This window comes from Elgaria multicarinata, chromosome 2 (genome assembly GCF_023053635.1).
Source record: "Elgaria multicarinata webbii isolate HBS135686 ecotype San Diego chromosome 2, rElgMul1.1.pri, whole genome shotgun sequence".
NCBI lineage: Eukaryota > Metazoa > Chordata > Lepidosauria > Squamata > Anguidae > Elgaria > Elgaria multicarinata.
In genome coordinates this window covers 38,555,549-38,567,566 of record NC_086172.1, presented here as the reverse complement: position 1 = coordinate 38,567,566, position 12,018 = coordinate 38,555,549, and the positions used below count along the sequence as shown (strand labels likewise).

Here is a 12,018-nt window from a genome sequence, read left to right as displayed (position 1 = left end):
AACATCTGGAGAGCCACACGTTCTTCACCTTGCTATAAGGAATATATACTTTCATGATGCGTTTTGAGATTTAGTGGAGAAGTCGTTCCTATTCCATTGTAAATTCAATCTGAATGTAGACAGTGTCATTTGTCTGTTTGCATTTCACATTTGCAAAAGGACAGCCTCGATGCTTTTGCCTACCATGCTATGAGTTTGGCTGTCAAAGGCGAAGGGTTCTTCACAGATCACATGTAATACCCAGAAACAGATTCTAGAAAACATATATGGTGCCAAATTTTACAGTAGAGAATCAGGGGTCCTCTTTTTTACTGGCTGGCAATTTATATACACTTGCATTCTCCGACCTGGTATCCTCTGTATGAGACTCCGAGTTCCATCATCTCCAGCTAGCATGACCATTGATTGGGACTTGTAGGCCAACAGATGATGTAATGTACGTGTGTATCTTTTATTCAAAGACACACAGGAAGCTGCCCTTAGAGAGGAAAATTGGACTCAAATGGCCCATGTGGGATTGCTGTTCTGGTGCGGAGTGATTAAGATTGATCCTTACAAGCCTTTTAGGCCCATCCAGGTGAGTGTGTGGTAATTTGGACATGTTACCAGAAAAGGAGGGGGAAAGAGCTGGGCCGGAGGGAGAATTTCCCAATACAACCCAAATGTTTTGCAGGCAGGAAAAGTCTAAGATGCATCGATCATTCAGAGGACAATTTTTCTTCTCACTTGCAGGGTTGTCATCGTCTTTCCATCCCTCCAAAATGTTTCAGATGCAAACTCTGGAATGTGCTCTACTTTCTCTCCACACAGGGAGTTGAGATGCATCATTATTATTTTTTACATTGTTAGGGGTTTTAATATTATGTTTGTATTTGTTCATTAGTCTTGTTTTCTTAATTCTTGTTTGGTTACAGAAAGGTGGTAAATAAATGAAATAAATAATTAAAGCATTAAAGGAACAGAAGAGGTTGGTCTATAAACCTTTAGCATTTGATGAAATTCATGTTCAAGATGAAACCATGGGGTTAACTCCAATAGCAGAGCAAATCCCCACTCACATTATCTACCTTTCATATATTGTGGTGAACTGTTGAGGAAGATTAACAAAAACGAGCATTGTAGGCTAAGATTCAGACCTGTACTTCCCCACTCCAAGTGAGGTGCCACAGGACAATTTGTAATGGACTGCCAGTTAGATCTGAAAGCTGTACTGAAACGGGTCTGACTTATTCGATCTTTCCTCTCCTTGAGGAAAGGGATGAAATTAGACATCAGAGATTTATGTGCTGAGCAAAGCCATGTGCTATGGCTTTGTTCAGCACCTGCAGTTAGCTCCTAGTGCCCTCTACATTGAGAAAATACTGAAGACATTCTTTAAACTGCAGTGGTCATTTCCTTTTTCTCTGCATTTCTTCATGAAAGCCACATTTCCTTCTTTTATTGTTGGCTCCTGAGCTAGCCATACTTCTGCCTTACTAATAGGTGAAAAGCAAAAATGGGAGAAGCATTCAAGGAAGGTGCAAAAAGGGGAGAAACGAGTTCTCAAGATGCTGAACTTTTTATTTTTTTTATTAGGTTGAGAAGCCCGATGCATTTCGGCCTGTATTTTTCCTAGGCCTTCTTCAGGGGCTCTTCCCTGTGGCCATACATTAATTTTACAATAAGAATATATATTTTACTGGGTTGTTCCTTTCACATTTTAAAATATGTATTTTAATTGCTTACATCCCCCTGAAGGCCCAGCAAAATACAGGCCGAAACACATCAGGCTTCTCATCCTAATATAAAAATAAATAAAATGTTCACGATCTTACTAATAGGTGAGGCAATGCTCAGTGGCTTGACTGGTTTCCTCAACAATTATTTTTGCTTTGTTTCACCTTATGTTAAAAACAATTCTTCCTCTTTTCAGTACAATGCTCTGATCCTAAAAAATTTAAAAAAGTTGAACAACTAACTTCTACTTCAGAATAATAGTTCTATTTCTAAAGGGAGAGCAGAACATCAATTGATTGCAGTGTACTGTAAACTTTATTTTCAATTACATAAATGTGTTGTAAAAGTAAGTGAAATGTAGCAGTTCATTACATTTATTAATGTACTTGAAATGTAATTATAGTTTTCTTGCCAAAGAACATTGGGATTATGTCTGTGATGACTGTTACTGGAAATACATATTTGACAATTTAAATTAACTGTAAGCAGCTTAGCATGAGTACAGAATTTTTTTTAAAAAAGAATAAATCAACTTAAAAACAAGTTACTGACATATGCATCAATCTGCCTACCCCCCCCCCCCAAAGGAGACTATAAACAATTTTGAGTAAAATATAATCAGGATTCCTAGCCCATTATTGCATATATCACATAAAATGTTTTCTTCCTTTTTAAAAGAAAATTTCTAGCACTTATGGCTTCGAAGATATGGTGGAAAATGTGCAGGTAGGCACATTTTCTTAATGACATGTAGGCATGCCACAAGCTTGTGCTGCCCCAAAGGGGGTTAATCCTTTAACTGGTCAAGAATTGAGGCCTTATATGTCCTCCACAAAACTTAACCAGTGCAGGAAGAAGGCAGAGGCTGCAGAGAAAGGCTGCCCCTTCCATGAGACAGGGTGAATCCTCCTCCTCAGGTTGTGGAGCAGCAAATTGTGCGGTTGCCCCCACCAGTAGGACCCTCCACTGTATCCAGGAGGTGCTCTGGAGAGCCTTCCTAGCTATTCTTCTGCTATAGAATTTGCCTCAGTGGGAGAGTGATGCCAGCGGGGCTTTCCGAAGCAGCCGCCCACCTTCGGTTCATCTCTTGAGTGAAAGAGGCCACCTGTCCTCAGGAGAGCCATGTCAGCCAAGGAAACAACTGGTGTGGCTCTTCAGGACGAATTGCTTGGCTCTGAGAGGATCCCTCCTCAGAACCAGGCATTGTGGGAGAGATGTCCCAAGAGATTGCCTGCCTCATGGAACATATTCACTGCTTTTGTGTTACTCTCCATTATATTTTCACTTCTTCTGTCACTGCCTTTCCCTGCCTGAGGGAAATTCCCCGGAGCAGGGGAAGAAATGAGGAGGCCACCCAGTCGAGGCTCCTGCTTGCAACAGGCTACAATCAAGGCTGTTTGTTGATCTTCCTCATGGGTAATCAATCAGGGGAGTTGTCATTTGTAAGTTCCTCCGATTTCTTGCGATGTCTTCAATGGCACTTAGATAAGGTGAAGTGTAGTGTATGCATATGAGATCAAGATTCCCAGAAGGGGAATAACTAGAGTGCTCTGAAATAGCTCCTTAACCCCTTTTTCACCTAGAAGCAGAATAAATTACAAGAAATAAGCAAATACATATGAATTTGCACAATACCTTTGGAATGGAATTGTGGTCTGGAATATTACTGTAAATTAGAACATTGGACTTACCACGAGAAGTTTTCTACAGAGGATGGAGGGTATCCACGAATGGATAGCTCCTCCCACTTTCTCCAACAGGCAGACTTATGAAATTTCCCAGGTTGGCTTACAGAAAAATCTTCTTAAATTGATTCATAAATACAATGCTTTTCCTTCTATTTATTTATTGTTACATTTATAGCCCACCCTTTTCTTCCAAGGAGCCCGAAGTGGCATACATGATTCTTTTTCTCTCATTTTTATCCTCACAACAACCCTGTTAGGTAGGTTAGGCTGGGAGTCATTGACTAGCCCATGGTCACTAGAACCTGGATGTCCTGGATCCTCAGTCCAACATGCTAAACACATCATACTGGCTCTCTATAATTCTAACAAGAATACACTCAACATGTCCTGTTCACTCCAGGGTGTGCTCATACACCTCCAGTTCTTCAAATGTAGTTATGCAGGGCCTGGGTATAAGGTCATGAAAAATGGGGATCTAGATGAGAGCACTCAGAGAAAGAAAGCTGAACTCACCTGTCTTGGCCTATAAGGAGCTATCATGTTTACATTGACTCTTTCTGCCCTAACTTCTTAAAGAGATGATGAGAGATAGCAAGGAATGTATACAAACATTGAGATTGTTGTGCTTAGTGGATCTAAGGTTTCCATTCAGTCACATATAAATGTGCAGAAAAGAAGGCCAAACATGCCACGGGAACAATACTTGGAAGGTTTAGACTCCACTCCCACCATTAAAATCCTGGTGACTCAAAGGAGTCACTAAATATTGTTCCCACATTCCACCTACTTGGTGGTCCCTGTAGACTTTATCTCATAATACACTGCCTTTCCAAGAGTTTTTTTAAAAATAAGAATGAAAATATGCTCATACTTCATAAATATAAAAGGTTTTTATTTGGCTTTTGCAGATTGGAAGAGTAAATACAGTCTGCACATAATTTTAATCTTATGTCCTATATTTAATCATCTTTTATTACAATATGTAGCATTTATCAATTCTGGAAATTGCATACAAACTGCCTATTTAACTTGTTTATTCAGCCATGAGCATGTAACTAACAGAACATACACCTGTAACGTTTGTTAATACCAAAAAAGTGTGACATGTTGGAGGAGGGAGGCACCATGTCCTCCCATCATTTATTATCTGGTTAGCTTCACTTGCTTCTTTGTATCCCCTTTCCTGCAGGTTTTCTTCCCCATCCTTTCTTATATAACTGAAATCCCCCCTCCCCAAACTACAAATGTAAGTAGCAAGATGTACATGGTTTACCGCACCTCTCAGGAAGGCAGAAGGAAACTGAACACCAGAAGTGTTCATATGCTCCTTCCTTCCTTCCCGTTTCATCATGTCTGCTTGGCTCAGATCTTTTGAATGTAGACAACAGAAGAAATGTGATGCTTAACCCCCAACTCTGCCATCCTTTTATCCCAGTTATTAAAAAAATTATCTGCCCAAGATCCAAAGTGTATTTGTGCATCCCTTTCACATTATAGGAGAAAGAGAGAGACGGAGAGGAAGAATATTTGCTCCAAAGTTGGAAGGGGAGAGAAAGAGCTGCCCTTCCCACTTCTACTGATTAACTCCTGCAGGACACTAGGAAATACAGGCTTACATAAATGTTGTCACATTTTTAAAAGATGGATTTTATTAAGCACAAAACAGCTCTCAATACATTATCCATACAAATTGTGGGGGTGGGGGAACCCAACTATAATGAATTTCAAAGATTTGATGGGCAGGATGTATATTGGCACAATAAAAAGGGCTATTTAAAAAGTAATACATAGGGTCACCACTGTTATACAACAGATAGCTTGCCTATAGCCTAAAAATACTACATTATTTGGAGAATAAAGAGAATTACTATTCTGGGTGGAACCTGTACTTATTAGCACCATTCAAAGCTTGCATCAGTTGCTTAGGCAAAGGAGCACCTGATAGGTCAGGGTAAAGCTTCAGAACAAGGGTTCAGTGCAAGGTTTCCAGTTCCTTTTAATAATATTTGAAGTCTATGGTTTCATAGCATGTTTAATAATTATGGCTTGGTAGAAATACAATGTTAAGATGTAGAATAAGGTTTACTTCAAGAAGGGCAAGATTTTTATAACAGCCGTGGAAATGAAGTCTTATGTATTATGGCAGGCGTAGAATGCAGATGACATGCTGGGTTACAAACGGATCTCTTAGGAACTGGCAGAAAGAAACCATTAGCTCTCTGTTGTACAGACGTCTGGTTGTCTCAGCTGCTGTTTTTTCAGACAAACTAGCTTTATCTTCTCTCTAATGTGTTCAGCTGTAGAAGCCATATCACTTGGGCTCCCAAAGTACTGCTCAGTACTAAAACGAACAAGGGAAAAAACAGCTACTGAATCTAACATTTATTGTTACGCACATGTCCCACAGTTTATAACAAATTAAAAATTAAAACGCATTTGCTTTCAGCTACACCTGACTAGTATAATACTGGATGTTTTAGGATGGTTTCCCAGACCAGAGTGATAAACGTGCATGTGTGAAATCATCATGGCTTTGAAACAAGACCTCATAACTTTGCTAGTATATACTGAAGCTGAAATTTTACACGCTGAAATTGTACATCCCTTCTAATTCAAACTAATATGAATTATTTAAAATTTCATTCCAAACGAACAACACACATTGTGTTTCTTCAGTTAATTCTACTGTATGCAGTGATTGACTGATGTCCCCCTCCATTATAGATACTTTTTGATGGGACAGAAATAAGGCAATTGTATATATAAAATTTCTAAATTATTATTTTTAAAAATTATTGTTTGCTAAAGCTATAGTATCCGACTTAAGAGTGCAGACCTAGCTAGCTGGAGGTGGTTAGGATTCGGCAGAGGCACCCCTCTGCCAGTGGTGATGTTCTGCCTGTGGAAAACTCCCACCAGCAGAGTTCCTGCTCATGTTAGCTGGTGGAAAGTCCTGAAACAGGGTGTTTTGGGACAGGCCTGCCAGTGGCTTTGGATCCACTGATACAAAGCTTCACGGACCCCCAGGATCAGATATGCTAGGATTTAGGGGGGAAAGGAAAAAAGCACCCTCACACCTTCTGCTCTGGCTTTATTCTTCACTGCAGGCCGGCAGGGCTGAGGATACAGTAGTGTATCTGCTGCGCCACGTCTCCCCAACCCCACTATGAATTGCTCTGCTACTCTACTTTCTTTGGTAACACTTAATAATGCAACTACAATATTCTTATGTTCCCACACCAAATCTTGAAATTTATTTGACATGTGTTACAAACTGAAAAAAATGTAGGATAATCATACAGGCTACATACCCATCAGGATAAACCACTGGGATTGTTAATCTATCCAAAAGTGATTTTCCAACAGCTTCAATTTCATCAAATTGTTCCTGATCATTTATGGATTCAGGCTGATCTGGGCATTCTTGCAACACCTGTAAAAATTGCATTAAGAAAAAAATCAATTTCTAGAGCTCCTTTAAAACAACAGAGCAAGATTCTTATATTTTCTATTCATCTTGGTACTTTTTTCTGTAGTCTGCTTTGTTACAACTGCTTTGGTGACTCCACTGAAGACCTGGGATATGGGCAGAGGTGATTTTGGATGCCCGTCATTGCCAACGTTTGCTGGCTCAAATATCACCTTTTACCAAATCTGTCATCTTGGAAAGCTGTGAGACTTTTAATCAGATGTGGATCTGTAACCAGAGTTCATATGCTGTCATACTGAGGCTAGATGTTTTTAAAACTGACCTGTGTAGGGCTGCCATTAGAGATCTGTACAAGCTGAACCTAGCGAAGCTGTCCAGCATATGCACTGACTTCTTATCATCTTCCAGGCACAGTTTTAATTTATGAAGCTCTTGATCTAACCTGTTTTAGATACTTGTTTCTTTATTTCGTCACAGTTCCCAAGACTGGCCAAGTGCAATGACTTAACAGTATTAGCTTAACACCAGGTTCAAATAACAAGGCTGTTACAGAGCTGTCTCAATAGCTGCTTACGTTTTGGAAACTCACTGAAGTCCAAGCCTGAGCATCTTTTGTAAATGATTTAAGTCCTAACTGGACTAGGTTCTAAATAACAAGTTATAGCTGAAGAATTTTATTGAATGATGGGTTTTATATGGTATTTAATAGAAACAGGAAGAAGGACACATAAAGGATATGATGGCTCAGTCTGAGGAGACATAAGCAGGTGTAAATGAAGGTATGTGACTCATTTTCAAAGAATGGATTGAGTTCATCCTTTGGGTTGAATCCAAGGTGTCCCTTATCTTTCAATGATAAAAAGGACTCATTTGGATCCAATCTCTTCTTCTGACTCCAACCCAATGAGTTTTGGTGATGGTACGTTATGATATTCCATTGCACTAAACTGTTTGAAACTGCAAAATCACTATCATATATTTTACCCTGGATTACTCTCAAGGACTGTTCACATGGTACTTTTGACCTCTTTCACATAACATCTGTGATTGCCAAGTTCAAAAAACACTGCTTACACAACTCAGAAGCTACTGCTAATGAAACCCATGAGCTCCTGGCTACATATGAAATCACGCTGGTCCTCTATAAGCTGAGTAAGGTGCAGTCTACACCAAAGAGCTGATATCATAGTAAAACTGTTCCTGGACATCAGACTACATGGGGAGATCACATGGCTGAATATTTCTTCATACATAAACTGTGTACACATATCAACTAGATTATCACAATTTTAAAAAAAATGTAGGGGGAAAACATTCAGTCCTATGTGAACCTCTACTTAAACTGGTATACTCCAAGACCCATTTTAGCACATGATCAACTATTTTGCTGGACTGGGCCTAACTCACATGGTGTGACCAGGTGGGATTATAGTATGGAGGGGAAAAATCCAAAATGAATATGTGAATTCACCTTCAAACTTTGATTCTAATCATACTGATTTAGATACAAATTCCACTGACATCAGTGGGACTTCGCCTCCATGAAAAATAATGTGTTTAAAACCAGGGCATCAAATAGTCACACAGTCTTAATATACTACTCAAATCATAATTCTGAACAGTCTGGAAGAATATAATAAATCTTCTAAATGCATTAACCTCAAAAAGTGCATTTTAAAATTTTATATCAATGTTAATAGAGTAATTTGGAGGCACTAACTTTTTCAGCATTTGAGTGGAATGCAACAGCCATTTCCAACCTAGTTACTCTCTCTTCTGAAGTTATTGTGAACTGTTTCCATACTCTGTTCAGCTTTGGAAGTGTGTCTCCTGAGGACCTGGAAGTGCATCTCAGAGACTGACACAAAACGACAGTAGCCTGTAGTAACTGTCTCCCGTAATCGTAAGTACTCTATAAAAGGAAAAATACATGCAAAATCTGAATTTCAAATTTTGGAACAGATATAGCTACAATTCAGTGACACATCTGCAAGAAATGAAATATCTAACATGTAAATCACATATTGATCTTTAGACTATTAAAATACCTGCATGGTTTTCCAAGCTTTTCCAAGTACAAGGACAACCTGCAAACGATTTGTTTGGAAATCCAACTGGGAGTTGAAGGCTGTGGGAAACTGAAAGCTGACCCTCTTTATTTCTTTCATCTGACTAACTACTTGGTGTGTGCATGAAAGAGCGAGAGCTTTGCTGCGCAAACCATTTGACTGCTTTTATAATAAAAGTACAGAGGGGTCTGGTACATTGTTGATTCCTCATTTGCTCTTTTCTCCTCCCTTTACCTAAATGCCCAGGCCATTATGAAAACATAAAAATAGGTCAAAACTAATGTTCACCTAACGAAACCCACCCGTTTCATAAATCCATTTGCCTTGTTACTTTGCCACTCCCTCCTCTGGCAAGCACATCTGTCTACATCACAAACACACAGCACAATCCTCCCATCCTTGTGTTCTCTGCAAACTACAGAGGACACAGGGATGGCAATGTAAACATTTCTACTCCACCCCTTGCCAAGTTTTCTGCTGTTCATGGATAACAATAGGGAGAAGGAGGTTTCTTTCTTTTTCTGCTGGGTTTCTCTAGACGGCCACAGCAGCAACATGAGGTTTGTGCCTTTTTCAGAGTCCAGAGCAAGGGCAGAGGAACCTCTTCTTCTCCTCCTCCCTTGCACATGCTATGAAACTTGGAGGAAGATAGGTGTTAGTAGAAATGACAAATAATGTCTGTCTAATAAGTCTAGGTCCAAAATTTGGACCTTTGCTAAATAGCTAATCAGGGAAATAACTTCTGGAAAATGCAGAGCATTTACATAGTAACCATTAAATTTTGCCAAGGATGAAGTGAATTCAAACATTTCAGTACAGACCCTGTACATTTTGTGATGCATAACAGTGCTGTAAATAGTGCTGTGGTTGTCCCCAAGGATATGTGTCCCCCGTCCCCGTCCCCCCAAAAAAAACTTGCCATGATTTCCAGTAATCAGAATTTTACTTAGTAAACAACTTAGTAAATGGCCTAAAGGGGAACTAATTTTAATTTTAAATGTAGACTGCAAATTTTAGTGGCAGCTTTCTAGTGATCAATCTAACCTGCTAAAGAAATCCATTATATACCTGAGCTACATCAACAAACTTCCGGTGCTTTTCCAACAAAATTTTGGTTTCTTGAGTATCATCTCCGAGTCGGATATGGGTCTTCAACAAAGCATCTAATAATTCACTTAACCATTCTACTGCCTAGAGAGAAGAGTAGAAACAGACTGTAAAAACAGAAAATAATTAAACCATCATAGATATACTGAATAAGGCTACTGTTTTGAATTCTGCCCTTCTTCCACTTCCTTTAAGAGGTCTGCAATATATTACAGGGGTGCTCAAGTGCCTAAAAATATTTAATCAATTTTCAAAGCTCATTTTACTTGATACTAACATTTCTTTTAATTGAAGCACAAGCACCACAAGCCGCAATAGGTATGTGTCTAGATCTTACCTGAGCAGCATCTTCTTCACATTTAAATAGCTGAACCATCTGAAGCATCTTTAACCGTCGCACATCTACCATGTCCTCACATCTGTGAAAGCCAGAATATGAAACTAGATCACTTCTGCTTTGCAATCGAGCTATCACTCCCACAGTAGATGCAATGACACCGTACATCAACAATTCTTGTTTTCTGTGCCACTAAAGTTTGTTCAAAATACTATGATGCAACACATTGTTGGAAAACATAGAATTGCTTTAAAAGTTACAAAAATCTTGATAAAAAACCAAACACCTTAATATTTCTTGGGTAACAATATGAATATGTTAAATTATTCTTTGACTTTCCAGGTGGGGAGCCAGATTAGGCCTACAGGCTGGAGATTCCCTATCCCTGTTCTTAAACCATCATCCATACTGGATGGGGCTGATGGGAGCTGCAGGCCAAAACAGCTGAAGGTACCAAGGTTGTAGGGGACTGTTGTAAATTATAACGCGGCCTATGGGAAGTGGGTGGGTAGAGTGGGGAGACCAATGCTCTGGCAAAAGCAATGCCTTGTGAAGGGATGTCCCTACCTGCAAAAGAAAAGCCAAACCCAACAACAACAAAAACCACTTTCCCATTCTCTGGGCAGAAAAGAAGTGTGGTACTTGCCTCCCCACCCTGGGACTTTCACAAGCATTACCTTCCTGAGCAAATCAGCCACATTTGTGGTTGGCACCTCTTGAGGACTACTCAAAGCAGCAACAGAGTGTCCTACCATGCAATAGCAAATGTGATCAGTTTTGCTCACAAAAAAGCAGGCAATGGAGACTAAGATTTGCTTTCTTAGTATCAGGAAAGAGAGATTTAGTATTTGAAACCTACAAAATAATACTCTCATATCAAAATCTTAAGGATCTTCAAGACTAATTTTCTCTCATTTTTGTTGTTACGGTGTTTAACTTTTTCATAATGAGGGATATAAACTGTATTCAGAAATAAGAGGAGCTACCTTCTGGATTCTGCAGTCTATGGGACATATTGCATGGAACATGGTATCTTATATTCTGGTTTTTTTAAAAAAAAAAAATACCACAGCAATAGTTGCCAAGTTATCAAAAGGCATCAAGTGAGCAATAGCAATTTTAAAGTAACATTCAATTTACAGAAAAATGAATTCAAAGCAAAAAGGCATTACCTACGTTTTTAAACTGAACTTCGGACATGAGAGAAATTCTCAGTTATTACCTTTGCTTCCTGAGCTGCATATCTTCCATCACTCCCTGAATGTGATCAACATTCTCTTTGTTTTCAGTGGTTACATCTTTTCCATAAGCCCAAGATGCCTGGTTAGATATTTGATCAAGAAGACTTTGACCTTTTTCACGCAAACCTTGCAGACCTAAGTCTAAGGTACAACAAACCACACTCTCTTATTTCATACAGCTAGTACATATTTTTCCCAACATAGTAAATGTGAAGAAATAACTTATTGTTCTCCTTCCATGAATTATGTCTGCCCAGTTTTCATTTCATCCATGCACAAGTTAGTTGCAGCAATTTAAATTATTTAAATTATTTGACAATTTACAGAACTCTAAAAGGAACAACTGCTTGAAATGCAACGTACAGGATTTAACATTCAGTTCTAATTGTGTTAACGTATAAGAAGCTAATTAGTATTTAAACTAAACAGG

General features: G+C 39.0%; 1 protein-coding gene across 4 annotated transcripts in view; it reads right to left on the bottom strand.

Annotated features, from left to right (window-relative positions):
- Positions 1 to 4,279: 4,279 nt before the first annotated feature.
- Positions 4,280 to 12,018, bottom strand: part of SESTD1 (SEC14 and spectrin domain containing 1) — a 67,076-nt gene continuing 59,337 nt past the window's right edge. For all 4 annotated transcript variants that reach the window (XM_063116307.1, XM_063116309.1, XM_063116310.1 and 1 more), the window contains 6 exons: positions 11,570 to 11,729; positions 10,348 to 10,429; positions 9,972 to 10,094; positions 8,555 to 8,746; positions 6,716 to 6,837; positions 4,280 to 5,745 (listed from right to left, as the gene is read on the bottom strand). In XM_063116307.1, coding sequence (XP_062972377.1) covers positions 5,616 to 5,745; positions 6,716 to 6,837; positions 8,555 to 8,746; positions 9,972 to 10,094; positions 10,348 to 10,429; positions 11,570 to 11,729 — 809 coding nt within the window. In that variant the 3' untranslated portion in view covers positions 4,280 to 5,615. The remainder of the gene's footprint in view (positions 5,746 to 6,715; positions 6,838 to 8,554; positions 8,747 to 9,971; positions 10,095 to 10,347; positions 10,430 to 11,569; positions 11,730 to 12,018) is intronic.